General features: G+C 36.9%; 1 protein-coding gene across 1 annotated transcript in view; it reads left to right on the forward strand.

The window, feature by feature from the left end:
* GPR63 (G protein-coupled receptor 63) overlaps window positions 1-19,657 on the forward strand; it is a 40,402-nt gene extending 20,745 nt beyond the window's left edge. Inside the window, exon 2 of the mRNA XM_011968391.1 lies at window positions 17,728-19,657. Coding sequence (XP_011823781.1) covers window positions 17,878-19,137 — 1,260 coding nt within the window. The 5' untranslated portion in view covers window positions 17,728-17,877 and the 3' untranslated portion in view covers window positions 19,138-19,657. The remainder of the gene's footprint in view (window positions 1-17,727) is intronic.
* Window positions 19,658-20,207: the final 550 nt, after the last annotated feature.

Here is a 20,207-nt window from a genome sequence, read left to right on the forward strand (position 1 = left end):
TTCCACGAGTGACGTCTTTCAGATGTTGTTTCTCCCAACCTTTCCATGAACCCAGAACGCCAGCTTCCAGCCCACTGAGACTGTGCTCTACCCAGCTTCCCAGCCTTTCAGCTGCCTCTTTTACCAGACTTTCAAGCTTTTCAGCAGCTTTTAATCCTTTCAGCTGCCACTTTGCAGGCTCTTGGTTTCTCAGCTGCCTTGAGAAAACCTCTGAGCTAGCATTTCAGAATTAGCTCATGCCTTCAGGTGAAAAATTACCCGAATTGCAGAGTGCCTCACTTTTCTATACTTCATTTATCTCAGATCGTAGTCTCTCAGGTTCTCCCTGCTTTGGTGGCTCTTAGATGTCTTCAAAGAGATGTAAAAATATTATCCAGCTTTTTTGGTTGTTTTTGGTGGGAGTGTTTGTCTGCTGCAGGCTTGACTTTATTTGCTAGAAGTGGAAGTCTCTAGGAATGTTTTTAAGGCTTTTGAAATAGCTTCCTGAATTACTATAGGCTTACATTCCCATTGGAGTATCAACTTGCTAGAATTATTTTCATCTTGTTTAAACCTTTGAAAATCTAGACAAAAAATTAATATTCCATTATGTTTGAATTCTCATTTTTACTTGAGTGAGACTGAACACTGTTTCAAACAATGGTTGGTTTTTTGCACCTTCTATTTATGATTTACTTGCGAATATACATTATTATTCGTTGATTTTTAAGAACTTTTAATGTGTAATATTGCCTGTATTAACAAATAAGAATCCATCCATTTGAAGATGCTATATTAATTGACCAGAATAATTAGCCTTTTCATTAATCTTTATAATGTTTTAATATTTTTGAAGGCAAGGGTTGTGTCTTCTTTTCTTTTGTATTCTGTCTTAGTATCTGGTATGTGGTACAGGTCATATTAACATGAACCGGATTACATTTAAAAAATAATGTAGAGAGAAGAACAGGAAACCCTTGAGGAATGTTTTCTTATGTCATGCTGTGTTCAGTGGTTTATCTTTATGAAAGTTTGTCTATTTAGGAGCATCATCTCAAGTCTAAGTTCATGAGACGTCACATTTTTTAGCTTTATTGATATATATGAGATACAAAAAATTGTACACCTTTAACATATACATCCTGAAGAGTTTGGACATATGCGTACACCTGCGATATCTTCACCACAACCAAGGCACTGAGCATATTCATCACCTCCAAAATTTTCCTCATGTTGTTTTGTATGTGTGTATTCTTGTAAGAACACAACATCAGATCTGTCCTCTTAATATATATTAAAATACGCAATACTCTGTTGTTAATACAGGTACTATGTTGTGCAGCAGATTGTTAGAACTTATTCTTCCTGCATAACAAACTTTATAACCATTGAAGAACACGTCCCCATTCCTCCCTCTCACCAGTCCCTGGCAACTACCATTTTGTTCTCTTCTATGAGTTTGACTATTTTAGATACCTCCTATAAGTAGAATCAGAGCCATTCCAATTTTGAGTTGTTATTTTCTTTCTCACGTCCATGCAAATCACTAACTTAAGATGAAATTCTCCTTTGTGATATATCAGAAAGTACCTGTTTTATAAATCTCCACAAATTTAAAAGGGGAATTGTGTATCTTGGCTTCCTCACACGAAGTTAAATTAATCTCGCTCCTGGAAGCATTCATATAAATGGTGAGTGTCAACCTTACCAGTTGCATTTTGAAGGAGTTGAAGTGTTAGACCACTTTAAACTGATTTCAGAGTTCTAAAGCATGCACATAAAAATTTAGAAAATCTAAAACATTCTTTATTCCCATAGTTTATCCAAGTCTTAAGTGTTTGGGTTTTAAGAAATCATCCAGTGTAATTTTTAGTCAGCAATATGAAAATTGTGTCTGAGGATAAGAGATAATGGAATTTTCCTTATCCACATTTTGGCTCTATTAATTGTGAAAGTATGATATAACTCACAGAAATGTCCTTGTTTTAGTCACTGCCCTACTTTTTTTTTTTTTTGGTCATTTTGTAAAACACATTATTTGCGCTCATGCTGCCTCAGGCCCTCAGGGAATGGTGTTCTGTAGAAAACTTGAAGCCTTTGGGGAAGGCTGGTCTAAAAATAAAACCCTCAAGGTGTTAGACCAGGGATGAGGGACAGCATTTTTAACATTGCAAATTGCTATATTAAGTGGCATAAAAGTCCGTTCTCTTTCATAGGTTATGTGAGAAGCAGTAAAATCTTTTGGAAAGAGCAGAAACTGTGGAGCCAGGCACCCTGGGTTCTAATTCCAGCCCTCCCACCAGCTGTGTGATTGGCGGCACATTGCCCTCTAAGCCTTGGTTTACTTCTCTTGAAAATGGGGAACATAACTTCTATTTTTGGGGTGGTTTGTCAGGATTAGCAATAATATATAAGGTCTGGTACATGGTAGACATTTAAGAATTAATAGCTATAGTAATTGCACACCTGAAATTTTGTTTCTTTTTCTGGGATAAGACTTTTTTCTGCCCCTAGTATAATGATAACTCAAAGATGAGAGGCAGTTTACCTGAGTTCCAATCCTTGCTCTACTGTTTACCAGCTATGTGACCTTGGGCAAGTTACATAGTTTGTGGCTCAGCTTCCTCATTTATAATTTACATTTCCTCCTTTGCTTGAAAACTTACTAAGGTTTTACATGTATATACTATTGTATGTATTAGACATAAAGTTGGAGATTGAACAAGTACGTACCATTGAATGTCATTTACAAAAAATTACATTTTTTGTATTTTCTGAGTACGTACCATTGAATGTCATTTACAAAAAATATTTTTTTCTTTTGCTTTGAAGTAACAATACTAGAATTGTTTTCTTTTTTGTTGCATTTTTATAGTAATTTTTTTATATCCTACATTTCAAATATACCACTTTTTATATAAGGTTTTGTTTTACTCATAGTTTAGTATCAGGTAATCTTATGCAGATGTTCATATGATGCCATCTTTATGGCTCACTCTTATGTAATCTTATGCAGATGTTCATATGATGCCATCTTTATGGCTCACTCTTATGTTAATAAACCATAGTTATTCCTCAGAGACAGAGAATATATAATTGTAGCCTCTGCTCAGAGATACAGATAAAAGAATATATGACATCTCAAAAGTAAAACAAACTTGTAGAGGAGACTAAAGACTCTGTAGGGGACTTCAACACTACATTCTCAGCGTTAGATCATCTAGACAGAAAATTAACAAAGAAACCTTGGATTGGACCTAACAGACATTTTCAGAGTATTTCACCCAACAGCTACAGAATACACATTCTTCTCATCAGCACATGGAACATTTTTCTAGGATAAACCATGTGTTGGGATGCAAAACAAATGTCAACAGAATTGAAACCATATCAAGTATCTTTGCAGATGACAATGGAATCAACAACAAGAGGAACTTTGGAAACTTCACAAATAAATGGAAATTAAACATACTCCTGAATGACCACTGGGTCAGTATGGAGTTTTCTCTAAAAACAAAGAGTAGAACTACCATACAGTCCAGCAATTTCAGTACTGGGTATGTATTCAAAGCAAAAGGAATTTGTATATCCAAGGATACCTGTGGTCGCATGTTTATCATAGCAGTATTCACAATAGCAAAGATATGGAATCAACCTAAATGTTCATCAATAGACAAAGGGCTAAAGAACATGTATATGTACACAATGGAGTGCTATTTAGCCATAAAAAATGAAAGCATGTTATTTGCAGCAAGATGGATGGAACTGGAGGTCACTATGGTAAGTTAAATAGTCTAGGAACAGAAAGACAAGTACCACATGTCTTATTCATGTGGGAGTCAAAGGAGATATGTCCTGGAGGTAGAGAATAGAATGATAGATACCGGGAGCTAGGAAGATACCAGAAGAGGAAGAGAGGATGAAGAGAGGTTGGTTAATGGATACAAAGATACAGTTAGATAGAAGGTATACGTTCTAATGTGCAATAGCAGAGTAGGGTGACTATAGTTAGCAGCAATGTTCTTTATATTTCAAACTAGCTAGAAGAGAGAACTTGAAATGTTCCCAACACATAGAAATGTTAAATACTCTAGATGATGGATACTCCAGATACCCCGACTTGATTATTACACATTCTGTACATTTAACAAATGGTCACATGTACCCCACAAATATGTAAAATATGCATCAATAAAATAAAAAAATAAAAAGAAATAGAAATAGGAGACAAAGGGAATTATGAACAAAACCTATCACCCATAGGACTTATCACTTCTTTTGCTTTTTGCATTTCTAAAAGGTTAATCTTTTAGCCGCTTAAAAATACATTTTAAAGTTTTCAATTATAATTAATTTTCTCTTTTATTAAATATTGACCTTTCCTGCCACTTGAGTTTCAGTTTTAATTGTCATCAGAAGTCACTTAGCATATTCTCTGAAACAGAGCCCTTGCTGGCATTTAGTTTCTTTTTAGTATTTTTGGGATAAAGTAACAGGAAGGCAAATAAATCTTTGTGCTTAATAATCTAATTTTTTTAAAGTCCATGGAAAAACTGAGTGTTCCTTTGAACATCAGTGAGAAAATTCTTCTTTTTTTGTGGTGAATATTCTGGTTGGAATTGGAAATATATTAGGAATGGAATGGCGTTATAAATAGAATACTACTTGTGGTTCATGCTTAAAATGTACACACAGCATTTTTTCCGTTAGCTTTATTGCATATAGGTTTTAGGTTAGATATGCCTTGCATATAAGGTAATTTTGATGCCATGATGATGTGCTCTATATAAAAAATAACTTTAGATAAGCTCTTCCTTACCCTGTCTCACTCTATGTGATTATTATGTATTCCTTTTTGGTTTGTTTTCAAAGCTTCCTTTGACTCTATTTACAGGTAAACCAGAGAATAACAGAATTCAACAACAAAAAAATGTAGACATTGTTATAGTGATCTAAATTTATGGACTATTCATTTTAATTGCAAAGTAGGTTGCCCAATGAAAGTGATTGCCTTTTAAAAAAAAATAAAATAAAGTTGAAAGTTGCATTGCTTCTGAAGTGAAATGGTTGGTTCTTTATTTCTGGTTCCACCTTTTTCATAACAGAACTCAGGAGTATACTTCCATCCTGGTGTGTCCTTCAACTACCATTCCCCCGGTTTTAATTAGAATCTCTGGATATGTAGCAAGGGCCTAATATAGGAAGGAATATAAATTTATATGTGATACGTTTTTTTCTTTCCTCTCTTAGTTTGCAATTTTATTTCTTTCTTAGATGAGAGGAAAGATGGGAATGAAGGGAGAACCAAGTGAAATTCTTCTTGGCTAAGAGTGTGGCAAATAACAGAAGAACATGATGTGACATCTTTTCTCTTCAAGTGCAGCCTCTGACCCAGAATCAGAGAGAGATGCTCCATAATGTCACCAGAGCTCTGCTTTCTTTTAGGCATTCTTTCTTTTAGGCTTCCATTTTGTTCAAGACAAAAGCAGACACTCTTGAGTAACACCAGTATTTCAGATTCCTATCTGTTTTCTTCTGCTGTCAGTGATGAGTTGGCTAGAAGACGTGGGTTATTCCCTTAGTCCTCTCCTAGGCTTTACCAGCGCCAGTTTCTGTTTATCCGTTAGGGTATAGAAGAGTAATTTTAGAACAGCAATTTTTTCATAGTGTTGCCACTCATTTCTTCCCAGCATCCTGGGATCAGTGGAATCAAGGCCAACCTTTAGAGCATATGCAGTGAATACAGCATTTTAGAGGATTGGACTGGGACTGGGGCTGTTGGGAGGTCTCTACTGGGACCCCTGAGATGCTTGAGCCCAGGTCCTGCAGAATCTGCAGACTGTGGTTTGCTTCTTACCTTCTTTTCCATGGTTAGAGTGACATAAATGGTTATCGTATCTTAAGCAACACTAGGATACACAGCTTTGTGTTAGGTCAGATAGGTTGCAGCTTGCATCCTCAAGGAATTTTATACAGGAAACAGGAAGAAAAGTGTGACAGAATAGTACAAGATCAATATTGATTTAATGTGAAAAAAATTATACAAAACTGTAAGTGTATGGGTAAAATAATATTTTACTCCCTTAATTTCATACCAGAAAAGAAATCCCTTTTGTCCATTTGGTCTGTTTGTCTATACATATGTACATATGCACAAACACATGCATGTATATATATACACACACATCTACATACATACATAACAATGGGACTATGTTATATGTCATTCTGCATGTTAATTTTTTTTTTTTTTTAGTATACGATGAACATTCTCTGATGTCACTATTCTAGATTGACATATTGTTTGTGATAGCTGCATGGTATTTCTAGTATGTATGTACCACACTTTATTTAACTGTTATCTTTTTTTTTTTTTTTTTGAGATGGAGTCTCACACTGTCGCCTGTGCTGGAGTGCAATGGCGCGATCTCAGCTCACTGCAACCTCTGCCTCTTGGGTTCAAGTGATTCTTGTGCCTCAGCCACTGAGTAGCTGGGATTAGAGGCATGTGCCACCACACCTAGCTAATTTTTGTATTTTTAATAGAGACAGAGTTTCACCATGTTGGCCAGGCTGGTCTCGAGCTCTTAACCTCAAGCCATCTTAACCTCAAGGCTGCCTCAGCCTCCCAAACTGCTGGGATTACAGGCGTGAGCCACTGTGCCCCAGCTTATTTAACTGTTATCTTACTGATGAGTATTAAAAAGATGTTGAGTTTTTCACTATGAAGTAATGCTACAATGAACATTCTTATCTGCATGTTTATGCTAGTGTTTTTATCATGTAGAATTCTAGACAATATTTAAATTGTTCAGTATTAAGAAATACTGCCTACTCTTACTCCCAAAATGTTGTACCAGTTCATACTCCCACCAATAGGCTATAATAGAGATATTGATTGCATAACATGGTCAAAATTTATCAGGGTAACCAGCCCCCCATATTTCAATGTAGGTTCTTTTCTGTTTTCCTTAAGTGTCAGCTGGTCTGAGAAGTAAAGAGAAAGAGTACAAAAGAGAAATTTTACAGCTGGGTCTCCAGGGGTGACATCACATATCGGCAGGTTCCGTGATGCCCCTTGAGCCACAAAACCAGCAAGTTTTTATTAGGGGTTTCAAAATGGGAGGGGTGTACGAATAGGGAATGGGTCACAGAGATCACATGCTTCAAAGGCAATACAATATCACAAGGGCAGAGAGGCAGAGTGAGATCACAAGGCCAGGGCGAAACTAGAATTACTGATGAAGGTCCATGCCCTGCTGGGCACACATTGTCACTGACAAACATCTTAACAGGAAACAGCGTTTGACAGCAGACAACTGGTCTGACTAGAATTCACCAGGCTGGAATTTCCTAATCCTAGCAAGCTTGAGGTCACTGCAGGAGACCAGGGCGTATTTCATCCCTTGTCTACAACTGCATAAGACAGACACTCCCAGAGCGGCCATTTTAGACACCTCTCCCTGGGAATGCATTAATTTTCCTAGGGTTATTCCTTACTGAGAAAAGAATTCAGCGATATTGCTCCTATTTGCTTTCTGAAAGAAGAGAAATATGACTCTGTTCTGCCCAGCCCTTCAGGCAGTCAGACTTTATGGTTATCTCCCTTGTTCCCTGAAAATCGCTGTTATCCTGTTCTTTTCAAGGTGCCCAGATTTCATATTGTTCAAACACACATGTTTTACAAACAATTTGTGCAGATAATGCAATCATCACAGGGTCCTGAGTTGACATACATCCTCAGCTTATGAAGATGACGGGATTAAGAGATTAAAGTAAAGACAGGCATAGAAAATGAAAAGAGTATTGATTGGGGAAGTGATAAATGTCCATGAAATCTTCACAGTTTATGTTCAGAGATTGCAGTAAAGATAGGCATAAGAAATTATAAAAGTATTAATTTGGGGAACTGACAAATGTCCATGAAATATTCACAATTTATGTTCTTCTGCCATGGCTTCAGCGGGTCCCTCCCTTCAGGTTCCCTGACTTCCTGCAACAGAAGTCTGTAGAAGATTATGGTTATAATATGTTGTAATTTGATATCACTTTGTAGTTTATAATTCACTTTCATCTATCTTATTTAATTCACCAGCCTTGATGTGGTTTTATATCTGCATCTTTGAGATAAGGACATTTGAGAGTCAGGAAAGTTCACTGACTTGCCTGAACATCTTAGTTAATAAATGGAAGGGCCAAGACTATTACCCAGATATTTTTTCTCTACTTTTGACATCCTTATAGTAAGTTAATTTAGGAAAGGCTTGAGGTTGGCCATATTTAGATGACATTTTCTTAGCATTTGTGAAAGTTGATAGGTTTTATGTAGTACTGGGTTACTATGGATTTGAAGGAAGAGAAAAATACAGAAAATGATTCAAATCAAATTTCATATAAAGAGAATATACTTATTGAACCATGAAATAATTTTTTGGTTGTATATATACATAATATCTATCTGTAGATATAGATACATGCCTATATCTGTATCTAATCTGTATATCTTTATGTCTCTGTCTAGGCAGCCTAATGAATTTTAACATCAAGGCAGAATTGTGTATAATGAGTTTCTTTCTAAGTTGTAATATGGTGGTCCTATCTCTTTTGTAAGATTTGCAGTCTGAGTCATGGTAGAGATAACAGGCAGTTAGACACATTAGTTAGCATGCACTCTGAATACAGGGCCATTTGAAGGCCTAACTGGTGAGGCAAAGATAGCAGGATTCTCCTGGAAGGGTTAGAGATGGAAGTTGTAGAAGAGAGGCTATGATTCTAATGGGCTGGTAAAGCCAGTATACTCCAGCATGTATGTGGATCCAAGGATGGTCTTTTATTGGAAATTAGAAAGTGAGGTTGGTTTTGAAAATTTTCAGTATAGAGATACAGTCAAAATAATATAAAAGAAGAGAAAAAGGAAAGGAGCAGAAAGGAAGGAAAATAAAACCATTTTGAAGAATTAGAGATGGCAGGACGAGATAAAGAAAGAAGCTGGCCCTGTTTAGTTGACTGGAGTTCAGTGTAGGTGTCCCACTTTTTTGCTGCTTTTCTCTGCAGTCCCAGTTTTGATGAGGACTGCTTTGCAGAGTTTTATGGGTGCCCTCAGGACTTCAGCCTGTGAAACTCCTCTGAAAAACAGCCAGCATTTATATTACTGCAGCATTGGGAAATCCTTTTGGGCACTGAAAGAACTGACCTGAAGAAGTCTTTCCTTTTACTCACTAAATATTCACTTCTATTGGGATTGTAGAATTTTCACTTTGTTTCATGTGAAATTGTGATTAAAAGGTGGTCACTCCAGTTTTAGCAACCGCATGGGAAAACTAATCTCGTTACTTTGGAGCTTTATTGTATTTTTACCAGATATTTGTATCATCTGCATTGGGAAACACCGAGCAAATTCAGCACTGTTAAGATTCTTTTTACTGAGTCTTATTTTTTGAAAGGAAAAAAAAGTATTTGTATTTTTCATGCATATTTACATTCCATGTGTCATATATTTTTGGCAGACCTAGACTTCTGTAATCAAGGCATAGAGCCCTACATTTACATGAATATCCTGGTAAAATATATAGATATAATCCTGATTCATTTCCACATCATTTCTAAATTTATTGTAATTGCTTTTTAAATTTAGCAATATGTTTTTGAAAATATACAAGTGATATGTAAAAGAAAACAAAGTGTTATGTTTTTCTTATACTGGTGGCATTTCTGTACGTGATATTCTCTGTTTTATAGCATAGCATAGTGACTGAGAACAGACTTCCTGGGTTTAATTCTCAGCTTTGCCCGTTATTAGTCGTGTGACCTTGGACATGTTACTTGACCATTCTGTACAATCGTTCTGTCATCCTTAAAATGGATATTATAGCAGCAGGAATATCATAGTTACTGTGAAATTTTTAAAGCTAACATATTCAAAGAGCTTAAGGCAGTTCTTTGATATTATACTTCCTAACAAAACTCAGGAGATAAAAGGTTATTCTTAAGAATGCAGATTGCCCCTTTGAATACTGAATATCTTGATATGTCTGTTCCTTTATGCTTCTGGATACTTAAAAAACAAAATTTTAAGAGTTTTTTTTTTTTTGAGTTCCCACTGTTTTTATTTGAAATTTGTAAGGTGATTATTAACTTTCTGATTACTTTTTTCTGATATGTGTAGGATATTGTGTGAAAGGAAGGAGGCACAGGATACTAAATATATTGATGTTATGCTTGATGGCCTAATTTGGTAAAATTATCCAGCATATGGATATATTCTAATAAAAACAAAGTCACCAATCATGGAAGTAGTCCGTGTAATCCACTTGTCACCAAGTAGCTGGCTAGTGTCTCCAGGAGATTACGTCATATTCAGTAAGTTTAGTTTTGGTCCCTGTGTTCCCACGTTACGTGTTCAGTGGCTATAGCTAGATTGATCTGGGTGAGTGAAAGTCCATGTTGAGCACATGTACAACCTCTGTCCCTTCTGCCATGGCTATGTTGTTCACGAACTCTTTAGGGAAGGACAGGAGTGACTAGAGAAAGAGATTGGTTGATCTCAATAGAATAGGTCATCTTGTCTGCCTGGTTATCAAGCTCTTCTATTGAAAATTGCTATTTGGTGAGCATTTACATGACTAGCCAGTCAAACCATTATCTACTGTCTATGATGAATGTAGTTTTTCATCTCTGGCGTGAATTCTTCAAAATGAACAACCAAGTATAGTATTCAAAATGTTGCCTACTGGGAGGTTTTCTCTGCTCTGCCCTTAAGGGCTTCCAAGTGGGGCTGTAATGCTACAACTCGGCACAATAAATCAGGCCTAAATTTTTTTCTTCTTTAGTTAACTGGTCATGAGAAACTCCTCTCAGTGAGGTCACAGGTGAAGTTTAAAGAGAGGATCATTACAGCAAAAATAGGAGCTGTGGGAATCTCAGCCATTTGCTCATGTAACCGAACTGTGCCCTGAGCACCTGCCAGGTCTGATTTCATACATACCCTTCTGCATAAGGCTGAAATGCTCCATGCAAACCCAACTGTATGGCTTCAGAAGGTTAGACAGCACCAAGTTTATGTGGAGCACTCATGTTCCATAGCTTTGTTCCAAAATACTAAAGATCTGGTCTGACCTTTAAGGGGCCTGCCAAATGCTATACAGGATCCCTGTGTGCCACAGACACTTAAAACACCAGTGAATCTTTCGGCTTAGTGGCAGAACAGGTTTCATAACAGCCTGGACCTGTTGTGGAGCCTTCTCTTATTATTACTGATTACTCAAATATGGCAGCTTTTCAAGCTACTTGATCAATAGGTCAGAATCACATACCCAAATGAGGTGTATGTTGCCTCCAGAGTCCAGAAAAGCCAACTAAATGCTGTGTCTCTGTATTAGTGGTAGGCAAGAGAGCTATCACTTTGAAAGGGATATCTTGAAATACTCTAAGACCCCTAGAAAATTTAAAAGATGTAGTCAGCATGTAATGGACAGCATGACATTCTATGGACTAGAAGTACAACCAAGGTCCCTGTGGACTAGATTATGATAGTGTGCAGGAGACTTGACAGAGCCCTGAGGTAGGACAGTAGGGTAGGCAAATGCTTCAAGTAGTCTGCTAACACATATAGAGAAAACCAGAATTTGACAGATCAATAGCTGTATACCAGATGCCAGGAAATACATTGATGTGCTCCATCAGTAAAACCACATCTGATACAGCATGTGCACTCTTCAGAATCCATCTGTTTTCTACAAAGCCAAAGAGGCAACTTGAATAGAGATATGGCAGAATTGATCACCTTCTTCTTCCAAGTCCTTGATGGTGACTCTAATCTTTGCAATCTCTGCAGGAATTAAATGTTGCTTTTGGTTTACCATTTTCACAGGTAGAAATAGACAGTACTAGGGGTTTGCAGTTAACCTTTCCTACCATTATAGCCCTTGCTCCACAGATTAGAGAACCAGTGAGGGAATCTGCTGAGTTTGTCTGTTCTAACACTGCATTTCAAAACTGGTAGAATAACCATGGCATGAGTTCTGGGATGAGTGGGAGTTGTACTGAGCCCAAACTTCATTAATCATGAGATTTCCATAAACTTCTGCTCTGAATAGAAGCAGTACCATAGAATATGATACTGACACGGTTGGGATGTTTGTCCCCTCCAAATCTCATGTTGAAATGTAATCCCCAATGTTGGAGGTTTGGACCTGCTGAGAGCTATTTGAGTCATGGGGTGGATCCCTCATGAAAGGCTTGATGCTGTCGTCCGAATAGTGAGTGAGTTTTTGCTCTGAGTTCACACAAGATTTGGTTGTTTAAAAGGCTGTGGCACTAACCCCTCTTGCTCTCTTTTCCTGCTCTCACCCTTCACCTTCCACCGTGATTGTAAGCCTCCTGAAACCTCTCCAGGAGCAGATGCTAGCACCATGCTTCTCACACACCCTGCAGAATTGTGAGCCAAAATAAACCTCTGTTTCTTATAAATTATGCAGCCTCATCCTTTGGGGAAAAAAGTGTGTGTGTGTGTATGTGTATATATGTATATATAAATGCTAACAAATTTATAAGAAAAAGATAAACAACCCAGCTGAAAGATGAACAAAGGACTTGAACAAAAACTTCACAAAAATATCCAAACAGCCAAAGCAAAACAAAAAAAAAATGGAGAATAAATATGTAAGTGAATTATTAATTTTAGGATTTCTAAAAGTTAAGAAAGGAAAATATTCTACTTTTGGCTTATCAGTAAATATACTATTTACATAACTACATTATTACAGTACTGTAACTCAAAAGTTTCAAATAAAGATTTTGATAGTACAAAGGGAAGAGAAATAAATTGGGCAATGCTGTGACAGCTAAATCTACATCTATACTTACAGGAAATCAGGAGTTAATATATATAATTGATAAACCAAGAAGTAATTTCTTCATGTTATTTAGATATATAAAGAATAAAAATATGAAAAAACCTTTAATTAAGAATGACTGTTACTAAAAACAGGAATGGGGTGGTGAAGGTTGGGACAGGGTTTGATGAGCACTTTAAAACTTATCTAATTATTTTTAAAATGTGTGTATTTCATGAATATTAAAATGAGTAAAAAAAAATTGATCCCACAAAACAGTGCAAATGAATTTAGTTATCTAAATATTTATCGGACTGTGTGCAAAGCATAGTGGTTGTAGGGAGCAATGGGATTAATAAAATCAATGGCTGCCTTCTAGAAGAATATAGCCTTTTCAGAGAATAAAACAAGTATTTAAAGCACTCCAAAGATCACTTGAGCTTGGGAGGTTGAGGCTGCCGTGAGCTGTGATTGTGCCACTGCACTCCAGTCTGGGTGATATACCCTGCTTAAAAAAAACAAAATAAAGCGCTCCAGTGGCAGGTAAGACTAAGGAAAGAGAACCAAGAGAATACCGCAACCTCCACTGACCATTCTAGCTACTGAAGCCCTATAAATGTGACATTCTGGCACACTCCAAATATAAAACACTCCACTTATATCATTAACCTGATAACCCCAGCATTGTTTCTGTAGATGCAATAAGAGAGAATCATAAATCCAGTCACTTCTACTATATGTGAGTTTTACAAATGTACATACATGTGGTGTGTTTGTATAAACATATGTGTATTATGTATGCATATATCATGTGCACACATTCACACATAATTTAAAATTTTTCTCACTTGGAAGATTTGTTAAACATTTCCGACAAATGGCAAATAAAGACTAGTCTAGATTGGATTTAACATTAGGACTGCTGTGTAAATGTTACCAACCTAAGCTAATTGTCTGTTGATCTCATGCTGCTACTGTCCTATTTCATTTGGAAATACAAATTTTAAGTATGAAACTTTTTTACTTAGTCTTATATAAAATTCAAAGAAACTTCAGGTCACAGTGATATTTGATGAGAAATGCTAAGAGGGAAGAATATTTTAATGTAGTTACTGTGAGCATTCAGGAGCACTGCTTTGGTTATTATACTTCGTAAGAAAAGGAAGAAGGCCAGGGAATATTTACATTCCAGTGAGCCAGGAGTGAAGTAAGACCACTGTACAGATACTGAAGCAAAGGCATTATTAAGTCTGTTCATGCTATGTTCCTTAGTATTTTAAATTCAAGTTATTTCCCTTAATGTTTAACTACAAAAATGCCTTTGTTTAATCTCTTTGTTACAAACTCTTTATTTCTTAGAGAAATTGACCATTTATATTTAATAGGCACTGAAAAGTTGATTAGAGTCTCTGCTTATGGGCTGGTTTGACAGTGGGTGGGCTTCCATGTACAGGGTGACTGGGCACCAAGCTGGCATTCTACCATCAGATATTAGTATCTAGAGGTTTTTCCTCTGTGGCTATTTAGTTACAGTCTTTCAGTCTTCTGCATAGGCAATATGTTCCTGGCTTCTGGCAGTCTGAGAGCAGGATGGCGAAAGGAGCTATGTTCTCAAATTGAATATGCATTCACTCAGTTCCCCCGTTTTCAGCCTTGCACTGATATTTTCGACTTTGGTGCTTGTCAGGTTCAGTTGTGCCACAGAGTTGGGCTACTGAAATGGAGATAGATGCTTTCATATGATTGTTCAGAGAGGAGGAGAACTAGGTGTGCAGTGGGATTCCAGTGTCTCTGATTTTCAGTCAGTTTTCCAGTTTTCAGCTCTACCTATACTCTCTGTGGTAACTGGCATCCACAGATTCTCTGGGGATCTACAGGATTGTTTCAGTTTTTTCGAAGCATATTTCCCTGGAAGTATTGAGAATAAATTGTTCTCTGTTCTGCTTTCTTAAGTCAGTTACCACAACACCATTTGCGCTTTTTTTGCCTTAAAACATTAAAAAACATCCTGGCTAACCAGGTGAAACCCCATCTTTACTAAAAATACAAAAAAAAAAAAAAAAAATTAGCTGAGTGTGGTGGTGGGTGCCTGTAGTCCCAGCTACTCGGGAGGCTGAGGCAGGAGAATGGTGTGAACCTGGGAGGCGGAGCTTGCAGTGAGCTGAGATCGTGCCACTGCACTCCAGCCTGGGCAACAGAGCGAGACTCCGTCTCCAAAAAATAAATAAATAAATAAATAAATAAATAAATAAATAAATAAAATGAATTTAAAAAATTTTTTTATCTACTAATGTGTCTTTCATTTATACCTCTTGTCCTTTTGGTTTATATACTTTGTTTAAAAAAATCCCTTTACTGTCATTTCAGTGTGATTTTGGGGATGTGGACTGTGGTCAGTCTGCATTTTTAACCAGAAATTTAGAAGCCTTTTATTTGCTCACCATTTTCGTTTTAGTATCTGGCACGTAGTAGGTTCTTAAACAGATATTTGATGAAATATTAAATGAATTGTTAGAAGTTTTTATAGTTGTGGGAGGCTTTTATGGTAGAATGATGTTATGACTATGCAAATATAACAAGTTAAAAGGCATCTTTTAAATTATGGTTTTACTTTGGCTTCATTCCATTTTTTGTTTTTGTTCCTTAACATGGTCAAGGGAATGAAATACTTTGAACAGTGTAGTAGTGCAGGATGGATATATGTTAGTTTACTTGGTCAAACACAATTTTAGCTGTCACATTAGGCTTAAGATACACAATTGTCTATTTATAATTTTTCTAGAGAAATTACCTCTATAGAGGTAGACTTGTATTGAGATTAATTTATAATTATGCACAGCCTTTAGTCTTAATTATATGTATATTTAGGGTACTTCTATAGAGGCCGATGGTGATTATGGTGTAAAAATCTTCCAACTACCACTGCTGTCTTTCCACTGGCCCCTTTGTGGTTAATAAAGTTCAAGAGCAGCTGGCTTAGTGTGGCATCATATCCAGGTATGTTTTGTATTACAAAGTGAATATGTGAGGATAGATAAAATCTAGTAAGGGCAAAGAAATTAAACTGTAGAAGTGAAAGTAAGTAGTAAAGTTGATATTTTGAAGGAGTAGATCAGAATTCTTCTTTTTTATAAAGGCAGCCCTGGACAAAGAAAGATGGGATTGTAGAGCTATAGGTATGGTAGAGAGTCCCTGATTTGGCTTCATTGCTGGATCTTGGATCTTAGAAATGTGATATTCCTGCCCATCATACACTAGTAAGTGGATGAATGAAATTTTGACAATGACCCTTAAAATCAATGACTAGGCTGGGTGCAGTGACTGATGCCTGTAATCCCAGCACTTTGGGAGGCTGAAGCAGGTGGATCGCCTGAGGTCGGGAGTTCCAGAACAGCCTGACCAACATGGAGAACCCCCATCTCTACTAAAAATACAAAGTTAGCTGGGCATGGTGGCACATACCTGTAATCCCAGCTACTGGGGAGGCTGAGGCAGGAGAATCGCTTGAATGTGGGAGGCGGAGGTTATGGTGAGCCGAGATCGCGCCGTTGCACTCCAGCCTGGGCAACAAGAGTGAAACTCTGTTTAAAAAAAAAAAAAATTCAGTGACTGATTCTAAGTCAAAATAATGAGTAAACTGCAATTTGTTTTAAACTGCTGTATATTTATGTTTTCCCAGTCTTTTAAGAGCTTATTAAAGGAATCTTGCCAGAAATTCAGAGACTTCTTTCTGACTATAAAGAGGTTACCTGTCCAGTAAAGACCTACATAAGGAAAAACCCATACCACAAAATGTGTAAGACAGCAGATTAAGAAAGTCCCTTACAGAAAACTCTAGAGCTACAGAAATCTGGTTAAGAAATTGGGGGTTAGGATAAGAGAAATGTGATAAGAAACTCTTTGGAGTAGATTCTTTGTAAGTTTTCTGGAGTAGATTCTTCATACCTGAATTTTTTTTAGTCATCTCTCCTTTAACATCTCTAACTTTGTTATTTGGTTGACACATTCTGATCAAGTTGCTAACACAAAATAAGATTGGTTATTTAGGGAGAAGAAAATAGAGAAGATAGATGTATATATATCAGAAAAGAAAGGATGAAAGTCAGTGGACTTGGGAGAGAAGAGAGACTATGAGAAACAAAGAGAGCTTTAGTAAAATAAAACTTCTGAAAATATTACCAAGACTTCTTACTTAGAATTTTTCTCTCCTCTTGAGTAAATTCTCCAGTATGGTTGGTGGTGGAACTTCTGGAAAGAAATTAAAAAGGAATGAATTTTTAATTCAAAAACTAAAAATGAAAAAAAATTGATGAATTAATTGGATAAATAAATAGAAAGCAAGCCAATAAAATGTTTCAGATCTTCATTGACAATTACCTAGTACCTACTTAATAAGAATGTTAGAACTAAAAATTGTTATGTGTGAAATAGGAAACCTGCTTTAGGTTTCTTTGTCATCCGGTTTTGTGCTAATGTAAAATTAGAGTAAGAACTTGTACCAAACAACTATTAATTTAAAAAAATAGTGCTCTTAGGAGAACCAGGTAATAAAAATCTTTATTAATAGTGACTATAGAAAAGCATGAAAATTAAAATTAACATTTAATTAAAATTAAAGCCACTGGAAATATTTTAAAAATTAACAGTAAGATTATAACTTTTGTCTTTGGGGCAGTAATACGTTTTGAGATTCCTTGCACTTTTGCTTTATATTTGAATGTCATGAAATTTCCACCATGGTTGACGAAAGATAAAATAACAGTATTTTAGTGTTGACTACACTGGAGGCTAAAATATTTTTAAAGGATCAAAAAGAGCAAAACTGATCCTTCATAATGAAAGGCAGCCCTGGAGTTAAATGTTATTTACAAATCTCATTTCTCATTGACTTTTTGTGTTTTGGTTTTGTTTTCAGGCAAAAGGACTCTTGTGGAAGATGGAACTCATTGTCCATTTTCCAGAATGTATTTCCAAGCCCATCAATGGAACCTGATACTGCTGTTCTGTGTTGAAATGCTTGAAGAACACCTGCATCTCTGCTTGCATCTTCCATCCTACCGAAACCATGGTCTTCTCGGCAGTGTTGACTGCGTTCCATACCGGGACATCCAACACAACATTTGTAGTGTATGAAAACACCTACATGAATATTACACTCCCTCCACCATTCCAGCATCCTGACATCAGTCCATTGCTTAGATATAGTTTTGAAACCATGGCTCCCACTGGTTTGAGTTCCTTGACAGTGAATAGTACAGCTGTGCCCACAACACCAGCAGCATTTAAGAGCCTCAACTTGCCTCTTCAAATTACCCTTTCTGCTATAATGATATTCATTCTGTTTGTGTCTTTTCTTGGGAACTTGGTTGTTTGCCTCATGGTTTACCAAAAAGCTGCCATGCGATCTGCAATTAACATCCTCCTTGCCAGCCTGGCTTTTGCAGACATGTTGCTTGCAGTGCTGAACATGCCCTTTGCCCTGGTAACTATCCTTACTACCCGATGGATTTTTGGGAAATTCTTCTGTAGGGTATCTGCTATGTTTTTCTGGTTATTTGTGATAGAAGGAGTAGCCATCCTGCTCATCATTAGCATAGATAGGTTCCTTATTATAGTCCAGAGGCAGGATAAGCTAAACCCATATAGAGCTAAGGTTCTGATTGCAGTTTCTTGGGCAACTTCCTTTTGTGTAGCTTTTCCTTTAGCCATAGGAAACCCTGACCTGCAGATACCTTCCCGAGCTCCCCAGTGTGTGTTTGGGTACACAACCAATCCAGGCTACCAGGCTTATGTGATTTTGATTTCTCTCATTTCTTTCTTCATACCCTTCCTGGTAATATTGTATTCATTTATGGGCATACTCAACACCCTTCGGCACAATGCCTTGAGGATCCATAGCTACCCTGAAGGTATATGCCTCAGCCAGGCCAGCAAACTGGGTCTCATGAGTCTACAGAGACCTTTCCAGATGAGCATTGACATGGGCTTTAAAACACGTGCCTTCACCACTATTTTGATTCTCTTTGCTGTCTTCATTGTCTGCTGGGCGCCGTTCACCACTTACAGCCTTGTGGCAACATTCAGTAAGCACTTTTACTATCAGCACAACTTTTTTGAGATTAGCACCTGGCTACTGTGGCTCTGCTACCTCAAGTCTGCATTGAATCCACTGATCTACTACTGGAGGATTAAGAAATTCCATGATGCTTGCCTGGACATGATGCCTAAGTCCTTCAAGTTTTTGCCGCAGCTCCCTGGTCACACAAGGCGACGGATACGTCCCAGTGCGGTCTATGTGTGTGGGGAACATCGGACGGTGGTGTGAATATTGGAACTGACTGACATTTTGGGTGATGCTTGTTCTTTATTGACATTGAAGTTTCTTTCTCATAGCCTCTCCACTTATACTTTATTGTTTTTTATGGACTTCGTGTATGTATGTGTGTGAGCAGTGTAAAGAAAGAATGGTAATTATGGTTCTGTTACCAAGAATAAACAATAGGAAAGTGATTACAAATATTACCTCCAGGATTCAATAGAAATCCTCAATTTAGGATGAGGAGATGTTTTTTTGGTTTTGGTTTTTGGGTTTTTCCTTGATTGATTTTGTTTTCATAGTAGGAATCAGGATTGTGCTTTATTGAGCCTGCAGTTATATTGAATTGTAGGCATTTTATGTGCTGCTAAGGTATGCTTAGTTGAGTTTATCAAGAGTTTTTTTTTTCTGGAAGACACTGCTGCTTTTTACCATCACATTGGAGCCAAACATCTCAATCAATATATATTTAGATTTATTTTAAAAACTAACCCAAGAAGGTTAGTGACATTTTAAAGGTCATTACTATTTACTTTGGTGCACTTTAAGAGACAATGTACAAATTAATTCAGTCTTATTTTTCAGAATTGTTTTTATACATGATACGTGCTTTAGGAAACGTGCATTATCATTTATGGGAAGATAGTTTTAAAAAATGTTTTATCTGCATGTACAGTTGTAAAAGAGAGAACATAAAATGTAGAAATTTTTCTAAGCACAGTAGCAACTCTTCAGAGCAATAGCACAAAATCAAGGAGACAACATCCTTGCGAATTTAAAAGGTGAATGTAGTGAGGGGGATGGCAGGTGGCTGGTGCAGGCTGTGGTGATTCCTTTTACTCAAGGGTTTTTGTGGAGTATAGGGAGAAGGGGTTGACATTTATGGACCTATGTTTCAGGCACTGTACATCATTTTATCCTCGCAAGATGCTGTGAGGTAGGTATTATTGTTTTCATTCTTAGAGGTGAAGAAAGCAGGTCTCAGAGGGACTAAAATCCTGCCCAAGGTTAGTGGTAGAGCTGGGATCCAAAAATCTGTCAGAATCCTGAGGCTGCGCTGTTCCAGTATGCCACACAGA

The sequence above is a fragment of the Mandrillus leucophaeus genome, unplaced genomic scaffold, assembly GCF_000951045.1.
Source record: "Mandrillus leucophaeus isolate KB7577 unplaced genomic scaffold, Mleu.le_1.0 Scaffold841, whole genome shotgun sequence".
NCBI lineage: Eukaryota > Metazoa > Chordata > Mammalia > Primates > Cercopithecidae > Mandrillus > Mandrillus leucophaeus.